The sequence below is a fragment of the Vitis riparia genome, chromosome 9 (genome assembly GCF_004353265.1).
Source record: "Vitis riparia cultivar Riparia Gloire de Montpellier isolate 1030 chromosome 9, EGFV_Vit.rip_1.0, whole genome shotgun sequence".
Classification (NCBI taxonomy): Eukaryota; Viridiplantae; Streptophyta; class Magnoliopsida; order Vitales; family Vitaceae; genus Vitis; species Vitis riparia.
Window position 1 is genome coordinate 19133252 of NC_048439.1, and position 20719 is coordinate 19153970.

General features: G+C 35.8%; 1 protein-coding gene across 1 annotated transcript; it reads left to right on the plus strand.

The window, feature by feature from the left end:
- Nucleotides 1-5080: 5080 nt before the first annotated feature.
- LOC117922135 (nudix hydrolase 3-like) lies at nt 5081-20171 on the plus strand. The gene is made up of 6 exons (XM_034840165.1): nt 5081-5364; nt 7622-7801; nt 13237-13314; nt 15558-15654; nt 19435-19568; nt 19988-20171. Exons 1-6 carry the CDS (start codon nt 5276-5278, stop codon nt 20130-20132), a joined length of 723 nt encoding a protein of 240 aa, XP_034696056.1. The 5' UTR covers nt 5081-5275; the 3' UTR covers nt 20133-20171.
- Nucleotides 20172-20719: the final 548 nt, after the last annotated feature.

Consider the following 20719-nt stretch of genomic DNA (forward strand, 5'->3'; position numbering starts at 1 on the left):
AGGTGTGCTCCTCAACAACATCAACCTTCGTTTGAATGTCATGTCACGACCTCAATTTGGCCATTTGCACATTGGGGTTTAGACTTAGTGAGACCCCTTCCGATAGCTATTGCCACAGATTATTTCATCAAGTGGATAGAGACAAAACCTCTTTCTTTGGTGAAAAGAAAAAACATCCGAGGTTTCGTCCTGAAAAACATATTTTGTCAGTTCGACATACCTTAGGAGATTACTACTGGCAATGGGACGTAATTTGAATCTTGGGAAGTTAAGAAACTATGTCAAGAACTAAACATTCAACATCACTTCTCTACTCTTGCCTATCCACAAGGAAGTGGACAAGCAAAGGTCGACAATAAAACATTATCATGGCACTAAAGAAAATGTTGGAGTCGTTTAAGGCCAAATGAGTTGAAAAGTTACCCACTATCTTATGGGCTTATCGCGTTACCCCACATAGTGCTACCAAAGAAACTCCATACCTATTGGCCTATGGTGCGGAAGCAATTGTACCCGTGGAAATAAGACTACCTTCTCTACAAGTGCAAACATACTACAACAAAGCTTGTCAAGGAGCAATGTTTGAAGTTGTTACATTTCTTGAGGAGAAAAATGAAATGATAGTTATATGAGTAGTAGAGTATCAATAACGGGTGACCTGAAACTACAATCGAAAGGTAAGACATCGTTTGATAAATGAAGGAGACTTGGTACTCCGAGCTATCTTGGATACCAACAAGTGCTCCTGTTGGCTCGCCTACCCAAATGACACTTAGCTACCACGATTGTGGAATCAAGCGCACCTAAAAAGGTACTGCTCTAAACTTAAATCACTCATTGATCCTTTTTGGAAATCTACTTTTTGTCTTTATGTGTGTTATGTAGCTAGTAGAAAATGCTCTACATAAATAATATAGTATGTCTTGTGTAAATAATAGACTCAAGCCACATCTTTTTTAGCCTCCTTAATTTGTTACAATAACACTAGAGCTAAAATAAAAAGAAATAATTGATAATGTTACAGGCCTCGAGGTCATATGACTGGGCAATGTCTTTTCAATACAAGTCTAATCATAAGCCCTAGCTCTATCATGGTGACTCGCCACAAGGGGATCAATACATAATTAATTGGATTGTGGGTGATCAATTGGTTCGCACCTCAAACAGCTGATGCAACGGTCATTCTTTCTCATGAACCTAACCATAATTCAATCTTTATGCTTGCACAACATCAACGGCTAAGAGTTGCATACATGTAGCACTCAAACATGCAACCAAATTGAGCCACATACAAAATTAAAAGAAAGTGTGGCATAGCATCTTAATCATAAAGTGTCCAAAAAAATTACACCAGTAAAAAGCATTTTGTCGTGTTCCCGTAGATGACTAAAGTCTAAAACTAAGAGGATACACTGTCATCCTACAGTCAAGAAGATTATGGCATGGGAGGATTTTGAAGATGAGCCCGCACCCTACAAGGAAGGACTAGCAGCCGACCTTGACGAATCACCTATATCTCTAGAAGGTGCACCTAGATTTGTCATAGGCTTACCAACTTCAAGTACCTCCGAAGAAATTTGCTTATCACCACTAAGCACACTTGAGGACATTCCAGTTTCTTTTGCTAGGCCAAATAGGTTATCCAAACCCAACCCCTAAAACAGCATGGTAAGACCAAACAACAACCAATGAGTAGAACATGAAAAAGAAATCAAGAAAAACAAGATGGATACCTCTAATTCAAATCTGGTAAGGTATGCTCCCATACCTAATGGTGTGCTGCTAATAAAAAACTGGCCAAATTCACCATTTGATTTGTTGTTGGTCTCAAACTATGGTAGACAAAGGTCTCAATTCCCAATTTCAAGTGCACCTCGCTCCAGCCAAGCATGCATCAGTCTTGATTTTGTTCATCACCGACCAAAAGATCATTTGTTAATTGATTAAACACTCTACCATGGATTCTCCTCTTTCTCTTTCTCCCAATTCTCTTGCAATTGATGTAAATCAACCTCATACGTCATCTCTTGCGCAACAAGTGTCTTCTAAAAGGTCACTTGACTCCTCATTTTTTGTGGTTAGAAATACGACTTGGGTCTTCAAACAAGTAACCTTTTACTGAAAGTTCTCCTCAACCAAAGATAATTTATTTGATATTTCATTTGTCAATAGAGCATATTTCCTTGCCCGGTTTCTCAAATTGATTTGAGTTACACCCGTGGTAGTGAGACGATGACACATTGCTAAGCCAAATTGGAGAGCCTACCAACAAAGCGAAGTATTTCAAAAATAAAATTTACATTATAATCCAGTAATTACCTAGTAGTTCAACCCAATGGATTTATCCATTATAATCGAATCGGAGATATTAGTGAGAGCTCTAATACCTTTTAGCAACATGAATTGTTGACAGAAGATCTTCACCAACTGTCGATTTTCCATTTGTTTCTTTTTACCATTCCGAACTAGATAGAAATGGGATGGAAGAAAGAACCTCTTTTAGACTTTGTCCTTTAGATGCATGTGCCTCTAGAAGGCTTGACTATTTGTGTTGGGCAGTACCTTTCCCCTCATCAACTTTATCAATCAAATCAATTAGGGCAGTTGACGATGTAAAAGATACTTTACTCGCTAAGATACTTGTGGAATACCTAGTGACTCGGCCATTGGATCGACTCTTGCTCGAAATATTGTGAGCCAAAAAAAAACCTATAATACTAGATTATATATTTTGAGACTTCCCTTCAGAAGGGATCTCCACCTCAGAAGAAGCCCCTCTTTTCCTCTCTAAACGATCAGCAACTAAGAAGGAGGCGGAAGAGAAAATTTCTTCTCCAAAGAAGATCCATTTTTCAGTCTTTACAAAAGACAAGCAGGGCACAGTTGAGATAAACCCACGTGATACAAATGTGGCATAAAGCTAAGAAGGTTTTAGCAGTAATTTCTAATCCCAAATTTGACAAATACCATTCATACGAAATGCGAGATCTCTTAGCGTGATAAATGTACATGACGTCCCTTGTCGAAATGTGTAAACCTTTTATATGATCCAACACGACCATAGACATAATCAAGCGAACGGTGTTAGGTGGTGAGTAAGGTCCCTAAATAGAGGAGGAAGAGAACCTAAGACCTGCCTCGAAGTAACCCTTTGGTAAAAACAGCTCATCCTCCACAGGGCTATCTTCATCCAGAGTCACATCATTCTCTTCTAAAAACCTAAGTCCGATTGACATAGGGATATTAAACTCCGCCCGAAATTCTTCTATGGAACAAGATGACTTCCATCTTTTTCCCTTTCCTTTTCGACATGGATGAGAATACAGAGATAAGAACACCGGTAACAATGAATGCAAAATAAACACTCTTAGCTAGTCTTAATCGCACAATGTGGTCTATTTCATTAATCGCCTCGAGCCTTGAAGATCATCGAGTACCTTCAGTCGTCGCTGAACTTCGACAAAAGATTAAAGTCAAATGTTCAGACTGGATTTCAGATACCAGATCCCCGAAAAGACCCATGGTCCCAAGCTTCTCCGAGAATAACCTTGGGACTGAGAGGAGGGGGGAGGAGGGAGGGCGACTTGTAGCACAAAAAATAGGTGCTTGCCAATCAGGCGCCTCCTGCAGGTATCTTTCAATGCAACACTCTTCCTTGGAGTATCATTTACGGGGAGACACTCCCACAAATCTATACCTGAACACTACAGACAAAGCTCGTAATCTTTGAACTGGAATTTAACGAAAAAGTTGCAGCAACCGTCAATGCTAATCTAGAAAGTTAACACGCATGTCGCTATATAAAAAAAGGAAAATCAGCTCGTTGTCCAAACACAAGAAAATGAAGAAAGAAACATAGCTTCCAAATTCAATCCTGTTTTTGGAAAACATCTTGTTATGCATGCCAATATGTACTATGTTACATGCACGCTTTGGGATATGTGAAGAACCTATGTTGGCATGACAAGGGTTTATGAACAGGATCCAACATGCTACTGCCCAGAGATGTTCTTAACAGATATATCCAGTAAGGGGAAAGGTCCCATTCCCAGTTCATTTTTAGTAACCTCAGAATGGCGATGTATATTTTATCTTGGTTATATATTTGTTTTTCAGGGGATTAAATGAAATATATTTTTGATATATTTTTCCAACAAAAAAGGTCATTATATATATATATATATACACACACACGTCTTTTTTAAAAAAACACAAAAATAGAGACCGTGTTTGATAACTATTTTAAAAAACAATTTTCTATTTTTCACAATAAAAAAATGGGAAACATGTTTGACAATCAAAATTATAAAACCCGGTGGTATTATATATACAAATTAAAAAATATAAACTCTTTTAATATAAAGAATAATTAAAAATAAGATATTGTATAAAAATTATTTTTAAAACATATTTATTAACATAAAAAAAGAGAGTTTAATTATAGGGCTATAACTTGGGTGGATTGGTTAGGTTGATGATTAATCCAAATCCAACCTAAATTAAGAAACAACTAATCTAAGTTCAACCCAACTCAACCTCTAACATGAAGTACTTAAACCAAATCCAATCCAATCTCATTTTTCTAAAATCAAGTTAAGTTTTGGTTGGTCGAGTTAGCCTTAAGTTGATCGGATTGCACTTGGCTTGATCGAATTGATTGGATTGCATGATTCAAAATCCATATATAGTTGTTTTAAAATTTTTTATTTATATATTTATACCAAATTTTAAATAATAAATAACACAAAAGTTAAAAATAATAATAAAAAAATGAAAATGAACTTATGTCTTTTTTTAAAAATGAAAAAATACATAATATAATTATAAATTGATATATTTTTTTAGTAATTTGAAATAAAAATTATTATATAGGAAAACAAATATTATAAATATTATAAAAATATTAAATCGGTTCGTATTAGGCTCAAGTTGTTCGAAAATTGACTTGACCCCAACCCAAATGAAGTTTGGGTTGAGAAAATCTAGTTGGGTATGGGTTGGGTCGGGCCGACCCATCCAAGTTGCACCTAGTGTTAAAGTATTCCCAAGAAACATTTGCTCCGTAAAACATTAAAACACTTCAGGTTTTTCATACTGTTTTTAAAACCGGTGCCCAAACAGGTCAATTCTCATTTTCCAAAAAGTTGCAGTATTGGATTCAAGCGTGGGGTTGAAGTCGTGAAGAAATTCCCAAGCATCGGTTGCCGGGAACTCACAAACATAAACCAGTATAAAACCAACAAAGAGTGCTTGATTATTCGGCGATTGAGTGTGGATGGCATCAATGGCGGAGCCTCTGCTTCATGAGGAGCACTTTGACGTTCTCACCAAAACTGGTCAAAGGACTGGCCTTTCCAAGCCCAGGCAACTCCCCTTCTTCTTTGCTTCTACGCCTTCCTGTTTGTTTTCCTAGAAAACTCAGGGAAAAAAAAAATCGAAGAGGAAATGTTTGGATTCTTTGTGGGTTGTTTTCTTATGCTCTTGGTCTCCCACCAATGAAGGAGTTAACTCAATTTTGCTAATTGGGTTGTTGTGTTAGGATCAGTTGGGTGGAGTTTCCTAAATTTTATTGGCAACCAAACGGGGACGTTGTTAATTCTTACTTGTTTTGTTTTTTTAACATTCCGTTTGGTCTTCGTTTGATTGTCAAGAATGGAGAGATGAAGACAAATGAATGAATGCTGGGATTTTGTGGGCTGTGCCACCCTTTAAGTAGTCAACTCAATTTTACCAATAGGATCAGTGAAGTGGAGTTTCCAAAATTTTCTTGCAACCAAGCAGGGAATCTTATGAATGCTTAAATTTTATTTATTTATTTTACTTTCAAGTTTCGTTTGATCTACTGGCCTTTTTTTGTTTACAGGAAAATGGAAAAAAAAAAAGGAAAATAAATGAAAATTTTAGATACTTTTGGGTTTTTTCCCTTATGCTTTGGCCTCCCCACCAATAAAGTAGTTAGCTTATTTTTTTAATCTAATTGGGCTGTTCTGTTAGGATAATTGAGTGGATTTTCCTAATTTTTCTTGCTAATATATGCGGAAAATGCAAAAAATGAAGGAATATAGATGAAAATTTTGAATATTTCGTGAGTTGTTTTCTTATGCTCTGCCCACCAATCAAGTAGTCAACTCAATTTTAGTAATTGGGTGGTATGGTTGGTTCAGTTGAAAGGAGTTTTTATTTTTTCTTTTACCAATTTAATTTCAGTGTTGTGATCAATTGAATGGAGCTTTTAGCTTTTTTGGGAGGGTCTAGTGTTGAAGATTTTGTTTTATTTTTTCCCTTTAAATAAATTTTCTTGGCAACCAAAGGGATAATCTTATTAATGTGTATTTTCTAATTTGTAACATTCAGTTTAGTGTTTTGGGCTTCGTTTGGTTGCCAAGAAAAATGAAGAAAATAAAATTTGGGATATTTTATGGGTTGTCTTCTTATTTGTTGGTCCCCAATAAGGGTCAACTAAATTTTACTAAATGGGTGGCCAACATGGGGTTAGCTGTGTGGGGGTTTTAGCTTTTCTTTGGAAAATATAGTGTCTAAATTTTTTGTTCTATTCCCATTTTCTTAAATTTTCTCCACAACCTAGTGGAGTATATGGAGTTTCTCATAGAATAGTTTTTAATCTTATCCGTGCGCAATTCTTTGCTTTTAACATTTCATTTGGTCCTCTGAGCTCCTCTTGTTGAGAAAGTGAATGAAAAGAAAGTTAAAATTTTGAATCTTATATTTTGTGTTGTTTTAGTTTGGAAAAAGGGCAAAACTAAATTGAACAAGCTAAACTTTTGTATCATGACTGATTGATTGAATGGAAAATTTCTTTCTCAGTTCCTGATGGGGAAAAGACACCAAACTCAAACAAAATTGGTTTCCTTTTTCTTTATCCTATAATTTACTCCGCAACCAAACAGAGTAAATTAATTTCAAATTTGAAACTCTCATTTTTTATGAAAACTAAATCGAAAAACCAAGTTACATTACTCTTGTTCTTCAGTATTTGAATAGAAGCAGACCCCCTTTTTTTTTACTGTTTGAAGTTTTTAGTATTTATTTTAAACATTATCTAGTACTTTCCTATTAATGTTCATGGGCTGAATGAGCCAACCTGGGCATTACTGTTTGAGCTGCAAATCTAAGTAAATTTTATTGCCTGAAGAACTTTCTGCACTGAGGTCTTAAATTATCTGTTTAATGTATAACAGTGATAAGCATTTTTCTCTTATTTAATTTTGGTTATCCAACCATTTTTTTGTTGATTTTATCACTTTACTAATGGTTTATGACAGTGTTGCATGAAAGCTATTGTTGATCTATTGATTACCTACTGCTTCTTTATGTTGAGCAACAGTTCCAAGAATGGAAAATTTGTTGAATAGTTTCCCACTTATAAAATATTTTGTCTGGTTTCAATTGTTTCCATGGGCAGAACTGTTCATGTTCCTCAAAGTTGCTATTATCATGCCACTAGATGAGAAATTGCTAGATTTCTCTCATTTATTTGTTGTGATAATTAATTTTAGTGATGACCCATATGGCTACATTTTTGTAAACATAAAATTTTGCTTACTTCTTTTGCATAAATTTAGATGTTCTTTTTGAATAAATTAGTTTGCTATACATATAGGGGAGATGTTCATAGAGACGGTGATTACCATGCTGCTGTTCATGTGTGGATTTTTTCTGAGAGTACACAAGAACTGCTTCTTCAACGACGTGCTGACTGCAAGGATTCATGGCCCGGGTTGTGGGATATCTCCAGCGCTGGCCATATATCTGCCGGTGATTCATCCCTTATAACTGCAAGGTGACAAATAACAAATCCATTCATGTATGAACTTTGTTTGATTCTAGCTATCTTGGGATTTGCTTGCTCTTGATGGAGCTTCCACACTTCGTTTCTCAAGGCTATATCCATAGGGAGGAGAAAACCATTTTCCCCATATGTCCAAATACTTCCCAGTTTAGTGTAACTGTCATCTAGATCATGCCACGCCTAATCAGGATACCTTCTGTCTGCATTAGGCTATGTTGAGGGCATGGTAGTTAGTTTGGTAACACCTTGGCAAGATCAAATGGGTATTGCTATGATTCCTAGTGAATTCAACTTGGTTGCAACCTCTTTATCTTGTTTTTTTATTTTTATTTTTATTATAATTTTATAATTTTATTTTATTTTTTAAAATTTAAAATTCCATATAACATTTCTTAACATCTTTGAAATAGTAATATTGTTAATTATATACTGGACATCATTATAATATTAACTTCAGTAAAAGTAATATGAACTAGTTGACTTTTGATATGTACACCCTAAGGTTGGGCCTACAGGGTTAGAAGTTGTTACACTTGTATAGGCTTTCCTGTTCCTATTGTATAGCCCTCCTTGCATAGTGGAGGTTTCTTTAGATATTTTTGGTTAGGTTTGTATATCATGGGGGGGATTTTTCATCCTTCTCATGTTTTATTTTTTCTTAATTAATATATTTGTTTGTTTCTAATAAAAAAATAAAATAAAATTATGAACTAGTTGACTGAATGGGTTGAGATGGGTGTCTCACAATTGTCGCAAAGTTAACATCCTAAACCCTTCAATCTTGACATTTCCAGCTCTGCAACTTGGTTACAGTGTTCATACTTGCTAAAATATCCATTATGATTGTCTAGCTACCAACAATGAGATAATGACAACCATGAAGCCAATTTGATCTGTCCTGTATGCATTAACATTTTTCTCAAAGAAAATAATCAAGGAATCTGTGTTTGTTTTTGTTGGAAAACTGAAACTGATATGAAAAGAAATAACTTTATAAAGCTGTAAATTATTTATTAATTGTCAATCTTTGTATTTTTAGGAAAGTACTTGTTAGGAGTTATTCTTTCCTTTTAATAAGTGATTTAGTTTCCTAATTTGAAGGATTTGTATATGCTGTAAACTCTATAACAGAATAATCTCAATGAAAGAATATTATTTCCCGTGAAACCCCTTCAACTTGGTATCAGAGCTAGCAATTTGCTTGCCGAAATCCTCCTTCTTCCTCTCTTTCAATCCTTGTTCTCTGAAACCATGTCGGATATTTCAAATGAGTCCACTACTGTTCCTCAACCTTCTCTGAACAATCCCATCATCACTGTTTCTTCAAAAATCAGTCCTACCACCTCGGAATCTCACTCTGTCCAAATAACCACGATTCGCTTGAATGGTGACAACTTTTTGAGATGGTCTCAATCAGTTCGGATGTACATTAGAGGACGTGGAAAGATGGGCTACTTGACAGGTGAAAAGAAGGCCCCTGCAGTGGATGATCCGAACTATGCTATATGGGATGCTGAGAATTCCATGGTGATGACATGGCTTGTGAATTCTATGGAAGAAGACATTAGCTCTAATTACATGTGCTATCCAACAACACAAGAGCTTTGGGAGAATGTAAATCAGATGTATTCTGATTTAGGGAATCAATCACAGATCTTTGAATTGACCCTCAAATATGGGTGAGATACGACAAGGGGAGCATCTTCTTGCACTGCTGAAATCCAACTTGACATTCGGTACTTCTAGTGTTTCTTTAGCACACACAGGTAATGAATTATATGCTCTATCTTGTTGTTTTAAATCTACTCCATGGATAATCGATTCTGGAGCATCCGACCACATGACCAATTCCTCAAACATGTTTGAATCCTATTCACTGTGTCCTGGAAATAAAAAGGTTCAGATAGTTGATGGTAATTTCTCACCTATTGCAGGAAAAGGTCTAATAAAAATCTTTGAGGGAATAGATCTTAAATCTGCTCTCCATGTTCCTAAACTTACTTGTAATCTCTTGTCTATTAGCAAATTATCTAGAGATTCTAATTGTTGTGTTATCTTCTATGAATCCCATTGTATTTTTTAGGACCAGAGCTCGGGGAAGACGATTGGCAGTGCTAGGATGATCAATGGTATCTATTATTTCGAGGATAATTTACCTAGTAATAAAATTGCTCAAGGACTAAGTAGTATTAGTTCTCTTTCTGTTCGTGATCAAATAATGGTTTGGCATTGCAGATTAGGCCATCCTAGTTTCTCTTATTTAAAACATTTATTTCCAGTGTTATTTCAAAAGGTTGATCCTTTATCATTTCAATGTGAAAGTTGTTTATTGGCAAAGAGCTAACGAAAAACTTACATTCCAAAACCCTACTATACATCAAAACCATTTTATCTTTTTCACAGTGATGTTTGGGGACCTTAAAAAGTAGCCACAATTTCAAACAAAAATCAGTATTTTGAGATCTGATAATGGGACCGAGTACTTTAATAAGTTTTGGAAACCTGTTCAAACGAGAAAAGAATTTTACATCAATCCTCGTGTTCTGATACTCCTGAACAGAATAGAATAGCTGAACGTAAAAATAAACACTTGTTAGAAGTAGCACGGGCTATGATGTTTTATATGAATATTCCAAAATACTTATGGGGGGATGCCATACTAACTGCTTCATATCTAATCAACAGGATACCGACAAAAATTTTGCAGTATACCACTCCTTTGGAGTGCTTGAAAAAGGTATTTACAGAATTTCGAATTAATTCTGAATTACCCTTGAAAATATTTGGTTGCACTGCATATGTACACATTCCAAAAAGGGCAAGATCTAAGTTAGACCCAAGAGCAGAAAAATGTGTTTTTGTAGGATATACTCCTAATAAAAAGGGTTACAAATGTTTTAATCCCCTTATAAAATGTTTTTAGTCAGAAGAAGAAATACTATGAATGAAAAAAAATAGAAACAATCTTGAGCCTGTGGTTTATTCAAGGAAAAAAGTCCCTGGAAGAAGTAAAGACCAGCTGATCATCCCAGCACATTGTCAACCGAAAGCCCTGGGCAATGGCTCTCTAAATGTCTCAGGTAACCCTCCTTCTATTCCTACTCATATACATGCTACTTCTTCTTCTGTTACTGATCTAACTTTACCATCACACTTTGGTCCAAGTCCAGAAATATTTGCACTCGAACCCGGTTTAGGATTAGCCCCAATTGTTCCTGCACAGGACCTTGACCTTGATCTCCCTATTGCTCTTAGAAAGGGAACCCGAGCCTGCACTAAACATCCCATTGCTAAATATATCTCCTATACTGACCTTTCTGACAACTATAAAGCATTCACTACAAATATTTCAAAACTTGTGGTACCTAGAAATATTCAAGAAGCACTAGATGAACTGAGTTGGAAATTGGCAGTGTTTGAGGAAATGAATGCCTTAAAAAAGAATGGCACTTGGGAGGTTGTAGATTTACCAAGGGAAAAAAAAGTTGTAGGGTGCAAATGGGTGTTTACAATAAAGAGTAAAGCAGATGGAAGTGTTGAGAGATACAAAGCCAGACTTGTGGCAAAGGGTTTTACTCAAACCTATGGGATAGACTACCAAGAGACTTTCTCCCCCGTAGCTAAAATAAACTCGATTAGAGTTTTGTTGTCCCTTGCAGTAAATTCCAATTGGCCCTTACACCAATTGGATGTTAAAAATGCCTCTCTTAATGGAGACCTAGAGGAGGAAGTGTTCATGAGTCCTCCACCAGGTTTTGAAGAAAGTTTTGGAGTTGGGAAAGTGTGCAAATTGAAAAAGTCCTTATACGGACTTAAGCAGTCGCCTAGAGCTTGGTTTGAGCGCTTTGGCAAAGTAATAAAGCATTATGGATATACTCAAAGTCAAGCTGATCACAGGATGTTCTACAAACATTCAAATGAAGGTAAAGTAACCATCTTAATTGTCTATGTTGACGATATTGTGTTAATTGAGGATGATTGCAATGAACTAGAGAAGCTGAAAGGGAAATTTGCTGAGGAATTTGAGATTAAGGACTTGGGGGCATTAAAATACTTTCTTGGGATGGAGTTTGCTAGGTCCAAAGAAGGTATCTTTGTAAATCAACGGAAGTATGTTCTTGATCTTCTTGATGAGACAGGTATGTTAGGATGTAAGCCTGCTGAAACACCTATAGAGCGGAATGTAAAACTACAACCTACAAAAGCCAAGAATGTGAAGGACCGGGATTGTTATCAGAAACTTGTTGGGAGATTGATTTACCTATCCCATACACGTCCTGACATAGCATTCTCAGTGGGTATGGTTAGTCAGTTTATGCATGCGCTTGGACCAGAGCATTTTGAAGTTGTTTACAGGATTCTAAGGTATCTAAAGGGGACACCAGGTAGAGGTCTTCTGTGCAAGTCACAAGGACACCTACAAATTGAAACCTACACTGATGCAGACTGGGCTGGAAGCATAGTGGATCGAAGGTCCACCTCTGGGTATTGTTCATTTGTAGGTGGCAACTTGGTTACGTGGTGAAGTAAAAAAACAGAACATGGTTGCTAGAAGTAGTGCTGAGGCTGAGTTTAGAGCTGTAGCTCATGGTATTTGTGAGATTATATGGATAAGAAGATTACTGGAAGAGTTAAAGATGACAAGTTCATCTCCTATGAAGTTGTATTGTGACAACAAGGCAGCAATTTCACTAGCTCACAATCCGGTTCTCCATGACCGCACCAAACATGTGGAAGTGGACAAGCATTTCATTAAAGAGAAGATAGACAACGGATTGGTCTGTATGACCTATATCCCTACCAAGGAACAAGTGGCTGATGTCTTCACCAAAGGACTACACAAGAGGCAATTCGATTTTCTAGTTGGCAAGCTGGCTATGGAAGATATCTTTAAGCTAGCTTGAGGGGGAGTGTTGGAAAACCGAAACTGATATGGAAAGAAATAACTTTGTAAAGCTGTAAATTATTTATTAGTTGTCAATCTTTGTATTTTTAGGAAAGTAATTGTTAAGAGTTATTATTTCCTTTTAATCAGTGATTTAGTTTCCTAATTTGAAGGATTTGTATATGCGGTAAACTCTATAAAAGAATAATCTCAATGAAAGAATATTATTTCCTGTGAAACCCTATTCTTCAACTGTTTTTCTTTTCTATCTTCCTCTAGTAATTAAAATTAATATCTGTTGATTGGATTTTCATTTTTTTTTTTTGATAAAAAATCCTTATATTATGTGAAAATTCCTGGCAGCTAAATAAATATAGATTTCCTGAATAGAATTTTATGTTTTTACTGTATTTTCAGATATCAACAGATGGGTTTGTATAATTTTCCATCCCTTGAAAGATCTATTTTGACAGAACGAGTTCTAGTGGCTCTGGTTATGCTGTCCTACTTGTTATTGATACTTAGGTTTTTATGCTTTCAGGAGGGAGCTTCATGAAGAGCTTGGTGTAATCCTTCCAAAAGATGCCTTTGAATTTTTATTCGTTTTCCTTCAAGAATGGTTGGTAGATCAAGCCCCTTCTTCTGTGATGGCATTTCACAGTTCTCCATTATGTTTTGCATTTTTCATTGTTGAATGTTTTTGGAAAATAAATCACTAAGATGTGTTGGTAGTCATTCTGCTAGGTTTTGTCTGAAGTTATTTTTAACCACATCTAGTGAGCTAGCATCCTGGAATGTTTATTAAATTTTGAGGTGAAGCGTGTATGCTTTGCAGAAAAGTTAATGAGTTGTTTTTATGAAGAACATTGAAAATGGTTAAAAAGAAGTAGGCTTTCATGTGCTTGTTTGCATGCATCATATCTAGTTCAATAGTTTCAGAAGTTTGCATCCAGTTTAAATATATAATTCATATTAAGGTTCTGCTAAGCTACAAATTTAACCCAAAAGCTTAAGTTGTTTATAGCCATCGATATATATTGACATGGGCTATGGTCCTAACACCTCACTTCAGGGTACCTTTCTTTGAGCTTACATGTAGGCTCAATAAAATGGGGGAAATAAACAAGAAATGAGGTTTGAATTCATGAATTTCTGTAAAATAAGGCTTTAATACACCCAAAAACTTAAGCTATTAGATAATGGTGGACTAACAATTTGGGCTACAACCCTAATAGGTAGAGATGTGAATACTTTAATAGAACATTTGGAGTAGACATATTTGATGGAAGGAACAACGACAATAAAAATGTATAAAATATCAATCAAATTTATAATGAGGATGTTAAAAGGTGGATGATTCTCAAGACTAAGGATATTTTGGATAAAAACAAAGTGTTCAAGATAGCCTGGACTGGCCCTGATAACTGGTAGTGCAATAAACAAGTTGTTACATGGTTTTATTATTCATGCTGAAGATTTAAGACTAGATCATTGAGTGCATAGCTGTTTGCAAGTGGAAAGCCATAGAAACTGTGAAAGATGGCAGGAAGAAGAAAATGAGTACAAGCAGTGGGCAGTAATGTGTTTTTCTTTTAAGGAAATTGGAATGGCCTACAATGGACCTGATATGTTTCCACCTGTGATTGGTTTGCGTGTGTATCCTCCTTCTGTATAAAATACATCCCCTAGCATTGACTTAGTAGGGGAAGAAGGAATTCCTATTGATATCGACTTGGTCATGAGGGAGATCCTGCTACACAATTATGACTTCTAATATCCATCCTTGAGATTCTGGTCTGTAGCTTTGACTTCTGATATCCATCCTTTGCTTAGGTTGAAGATGTATTCATTCTTTTAAATTTTTGTTTCCTAATTTGACTTGAACTTATGGGAAATATAGCTTTGGGTGGAAGAAAGTGGCAGGGAAGTAATCAGCCAATGTGAAACTGTTGGACAAGGCTTGAATTATCCTTTAACCAAACATATAAAGAAAGAGAATCTAAATAGCCTATCCAAATAAAATAAAAAAAGGGAAAGAAGAAAAGAAAGAATCTGAATATAAAATGGGCCTAGTATAGTGTGATGCTAGAAGACACCTGCCATAATTCCCCAACTGAGGACCCAAACTAAATCCAGGCTCCTCACTTGGTCAAGCTATCTTTTACCTGGTTTGCCAATCTAGGTTTCCAAGCAAAGAAGGACCTGGAGCTCTTTACAGGTCAATGATTTTCTGAATCCAACAATCCTATTTGCAATGCTCTTCTTTCCTTGAGACATCCATGAAATCACATGGAAGAACAATAGTTGAATCCCCTCCACCTGAAAGTTGCTGATACCACATAAAGAAGCCTTAAACAATCCTCCAATGAAACAAGAGTCCCTGGGTTAATGGCCAAGCCGAGTGCAGCTGGTCTGAAAAATGTCTAACCATCCTGCCTAAATGATCTTTGAAAATTCCACCAACCCCACTTGCCCTTGGTTGCTCAATGAACAATTGTTTAAATTTTGTTTAATGTACCCTAAGGGGGAGGGATTGTGTTTTCTCCTTAATCCCATTTTCCCTAGATGGACCAAAGAACAATGGTTGAAATTTAGTTTAATGAACCCTAAGGAGGAAGAGGAGTTGGTGTTGTCCAAACAATGTCAGGTTGGGTCAACCTTCAAAACTACTGCCTCTCATAGAACTTAATTTCAAAAACTTCAATGGTTGTGCCATAAACTCAGATTTGTAAGTAGAGTATATTTTATTTATTCTTTATGAATTATTAAAATATTTTGCTTGTTTTTTCATCCTTTGTTCCATACAGGCATGAAATTGCTGCTGTTTGACTAACTGCCCTTGGCTTTGCATTTTGAGTGCAGTGTCATAAATGATGGAAAATTCATTAATAATGAATTCAATGATGTGTATTTGGTAACAACTCTTGCTCCTATACCTCTGGAAGCCTTTACTCTACAGGTGAGGAGATTAATGTTTTTTACTAGAGAACTTCTTATTCATTTGGTAATATTATTCTGAAATTGGTCCTTGTTTATGTGCTACATGCTGACAAGATGCGATCCTTGTTCTAAGCTACATTAAAGAAGCTTTTGCGGGAGTAAGAGAACACTTATTGGTAGAGCTTTATTTAATATTGGAGACATTTGGTAAAGTTTCCTGTGTCTTTTTAGTGAAACAGTTGATTAAAAACTTGCCAAAACTGAAGCACCAATATTTGCTATATGTTTTTGCCAACAATAACCAAGCAAAAAGTCAAAGCCCAACGGAAGCTAGATGATTTTCAATTCAGCATGGTTGTCAATGGACTTTGTGGACATTTCTTTTCATGATGAGGGCAATGATTTCACAGCTTAAGTATTCCCAAATGGAGTGTCATGTGGCACTACATGACTCTTTTGTATGTATGTATTGGTGGAAATATCTTTTGTTTAGTTAGAAAATATTATTTAGATGGGAGCCATTTAGTGTTCGAGGTGGAATATGTAATGATAGGCTTCAAGTCTAAGATGTGAAGGTACATTTCTATACCTGCCAGGAGATTTTGGAAGGCAAACATGCTTGTAAGAGTTGGGCCTTGTATCAAACAACTCATAATAAAGTCTCAACATTATGCTTCACATTGGTAGGTCCAAGAATCCTTTAATGTCAGATAATTTTGTCTTGTTCAAGAGTAGTAGGTTACTAATTCTGCATCACCCATTTATTCTCTTTGTAGCATTGGCCCTTCCCTATAGGTAGGTTGACTTAGGTGTTCACTATGGCATCACTGTCCTAGTCTTTGGTTTTCGTGATTTTGGGAAGGGTCATAGAAGTATAGTTTTGTGATCTTTTTAGGTTATTGCTTCCTTGTGATTGGGATATTGGGTGTATAGGGTTCTCGTTTTTATTTACTTTTGTTTGGGTTTTCCTCTCGTGGTTTGATTAGGTTTTTCTTGTTTCCTTAATGAATATCTCTCATCCTTAACTATATTTTTGATAGATCTCTCATCCTTAACTATATTCTTCTTAATGATTCTTTTTTTCATCATTATTTTTTTTGTTTTTTTTTTGGGTTTCTTATCCACAAAAATCAAATTATTTCTATGTTGTGGTGCATTTTGGGTGGAGAGAATGCTAGAATAGAATATGCTCTTTGATTGGCTTCTCTTAGCTAGGATATCCTATGGTCTAGATGGTTGGAAAAAAGCTTTTTGCTTCCTATGTGGCAAAATAACCCTGGTACAGTCTTGTTTATCTCTTATCCTGACCTATTTACTTTTTGTTTTACATAGTAGTAAAAGTAGCTACTAGGATTGAGAGAGTATAGCAGGATTTTCTTTGGTTAGGATTTGTGGAGGAGAAGAGAGACCACCTTATCAATTGGGAGCATTTGTGCAAGTGAAAAAGAGATGAAGGCTTAGGGCTAAGTAGGATCTCCTTGAAGAATAAAGTCCTAGGTAAGTGATTGTGAAGATTTTATAGGGAGAGCAATGCTTTATGGCATAGGATCATCGTAAGCATTTATGGGTTACATTGTAATAAAATGTCAACATTGTAGTTAGGTGGTCGAACCAATGCCCTTGGAAAGCTATTGCTCTCAAGTTTTCATTGATTTTTCGAATTGTACTTGTATCTCCATGGGAGATAGTGCAAAAATTCGTTTTTAGCAGGATCTATGGTTGGATAATTGACCTTTAAGCTTCAATTTCTTATTCTTTTCAGGATTTTGAGGACTAGAGACTTTCATGTTTCTTTTGTTCTAGTTCCTTCCACTACCTCTGTATCTTGGAATTTCAATTTCTGGTCCATAAATTAAAGAGCTAACAATTCTTCTTTCCTCCTTATTACACATGTACCTTTCTTAGTGGGAATGACTTGGTTATTTACACCATCAAAATTTTTCTCAGTGAGTTCACTTTTAGCACTCTTTCTCAGTTAAGATTTTTGTAGGACTTGTGGCTAATGAGAGGATTAATACCAATGATATGCTTCAGATGAGGAGGCCTTACAAAGCTCTCATCTAGAACTGGTGCATCATTTGCTTAGGGAGTACTAAATCAGTTGATCATCTCTTTTTTCATTGCTTTGTAGCATTGGGACTTTGGCATAGTATGTTTTGTCTTGTTAAGGTTAATCAGGCGTCTCTTAGAGGGCCATAACAAATAAGTTGGTAGTATCGTTTCAAGTCTTTGGCCATCAGCTTAAACAAAGATTTCTTGTTCAGGTGGCTAACTTAAGGTTTATATGGTTAGATTGAAATGCTAAGGTCTTTGAGGACAAAAAGAGATTCATGTAGGCTATTTAGATCACCTTTACTTTTTCTCCTCCATTTAGGCATTGGTTACTGATCCTTTTACAGGTATTCCTTTGTAGTTTTGTTTCTAGATTGGAAAAATATTTACCATGCGAAGAGATCACATGGGAAGAGTTAGACTATGCCTAAGTGGTGAACTCCTCAAATGGATTTGATTAAGTTAAACTTCAATGGATGTTCTTTGGGAAATCTGGGACAACTACCCATAGGTGGCAAGATCAAACATCATTTAGGTACAATTTAAAAGCTTACCCTAAATTTTGATGAAGTGGGTTCATCAATTAAGGTAGAGATACTAGCATTATTGACAATCTCGTTGCAGGCTAAAGCTTTGTGTCTATCAAGCCTAAATTAGAGGGAGATTTTCTTGTTGTTATCTCTTGGTTGACATAAGGAGAGAAACTCATAAAAATTCGATAATTAGCTCTACACAATTCTAGATGTTTCTGGTAAAGTGGGATGCTCTTTTCATGGGTTCCTTATTCATATTGGGTTTGGGCTGTGGCTAAGACCTCTCTACCTATTTTTCTTTTCTTGTCACTTTTGTTTGGTTTTTAAGGTCTCCACTTCTTACTCATTATCCCCTAAAAAGGGGGAAAAAAAATCGATGGCCACTTGTCAGGAGTAGTTTGTACTTTTCTACGGTATGTTGAAGAGAATGGAGATGGAAAGGATGTGTCACGGGAAACTCAATGGACCAGCTTTATAACTTTAGACTGAAGTAAAAACTTCATCCCAAATCTATTGTTTTGGTTCTCTCATGTAGTGATTCACAGTTAGCGACATTTGGTGATTCTGTTTCAGCCTGGTCTAATCCTAGGCCTTTATCCACCCTTTGGCTAGAGGCATTTTGATTTTTGTCACCCTTGCATACCTTGGCTACATCAATTGATCTTGATCATTAAAATTTCTAACCATATTTTGGCAACCTACTGGTTTCTTTTTTGATGAGAAGCCTACTGGTTTCTTATGATTCTTTGCTAGCCATATTGCTAAAGCACATTGGCAAATGGCAAGAAAGGGAAAAAAATGGGTTGATTGGGCTTTCTCTTTGCATTGGAATTTTATAATTCATATATGATTATTTTAATAATTTAAGTATTAGAACTACTTGGCATACAAGTATAGTTTCTTATCAAACAACTAGAGAGAGAGAGAGAGAAAGAGAGAAAGGACCCCTCTATGGAATCTACTTTGGTAGTTGTTCACTTCTGTAGACCTTGGCCAACTGATAGTAAGGCACAAACATCATTATTCTAAGATTTATATGTTCTCATGCTTCAGCATCATATGTGGAAAATCTCAGGTGCTTTGACCAGTGTGTAATTTCTCAAGCTTCTTTATCCTTTTAGTTAACATATGACATATTACAACTGCATGGTTTACACTATTAGACTTTTTTTCAAGAATCTGAAGATTGTGGTTTCCTTTTAATTTTTTGGTAGGAATCAGAAGTTTCTGCTGTTAAATACATTTCTTGTGAGGAATATAAGAGGTTACTTGCTAAAGAAGATCCAGAGTATGTTCCCTATGATGTAAATGGGAAATATGGTCAGCTCTTTGATATAATTGCACAAAGGTATAAATTGGATCTGCCATGGTAAATTATTCCTTGTTTTTTTGGTCTCAATGTGAAACTGATTCATTCCCTGGAATCTGAATGAAAAACTGAAAAGAATTTTGATGCTATCTTTTGAAGAGCCTATCTTTGATATTTAATTTCTTCTTTTTTTGAATTAATTTGACCTTGGAAAGAAATTATTTTGATGAATAAGGCCACGCTTGGTTGCCTTTCTAAGAAGCGTCTCTTTTTTCGGTTATTGTGGGGACAAAAAAACACCCTGTTACCTGCTTTAATGTGACAACCTCGACCATGTTATTGTGAGGCCATGAGTATCTTACTGGATCCAGTAAAGGACAATCAAACATGTGCAGATTCTCTCTTATCCGTATGACTTTTTTATTCTCCTGGCAATAACATACTGATTGTGTATTAAGGTACAAAGAGAACATGGAGGAACGCAGTCTAACTCTGCAGAAACAACTTCGTCGTTATGTTCCTATTTCTCTTGAGGCAGAGGTATTCAACTTGTTTATATTCACTGATTTATTTTGTTGTGTTTGGTTCATTGTGTTGCCTTAGAGTTTGAGTTTTTATTTTTCATGTAATATTGGGTGGGATACAGTTAAGCACAGAATTCTTTTGTTTTGTCTTGTTATATTTGTTTTGTTTTTGGGTCTTTTGTATATATTATTGGACGTTTTAGTTTTCTGTTCTTTGAATACTCATCTTGACATGACTAGTGGCTGGTGCCTAATCGACGATGCATATAATGTTTACAAAAATAAGAAGATACATCTTGTGAAGTGGTTCATTGTGGTTTGGACAAGAGTAAGGGTGGGTTAGGGATTCTACGTCTTTCATTGTTAAATAAGATGCTTTTGTGCAAATAGATTTGGCGGTTTGCCATTGAAATAGGTGCCTTTTGGACATGATTGATTAGGGGCAAAAATGGAGAGGAAGAGGGTGGGTGGTGGTCTAGTGAAGTTAGAGATGGGTATGCAGTTGGGCTTTGGAAATCTATTATGAAGGAATGTAGAACTTTGTTGGGTCATTTTTCTTTTGTAATGGGTAATGGGAGAAGGGTGAAGTTTTGGATAGATAAGTAGTGTGGTGATGAACCATTGTGTGCTTCCTTCCCCTCTTTATTTGCTTTAGTTGTATCAAAA

Excerpts from the sequence above, each read along its gene's own strand:
- LOC117922135 (XM_034840165.1), top strand. The coding sequence starts at position 5,276 with ATGGCATCAATGGCGGAGCCTCTGCTTCATGAGGAGCACTTTGACGTT. Across the intron at positions 5,365-7,621 it reads ACTGGCCTTTCCAAGCCCAG|GGGAGATGTTCATAGAGACG; the intron begins GCAACTCCCCTT and ends CTATACATATAG. Across the intron at positions 13,315-15,557 it reads TTCGTTTTCCTTCAAGAATG|TGTCATAAATGATGGAAAAT; the intron begins GTTGGTAGATCA and ends TTTTGAGTGCAG.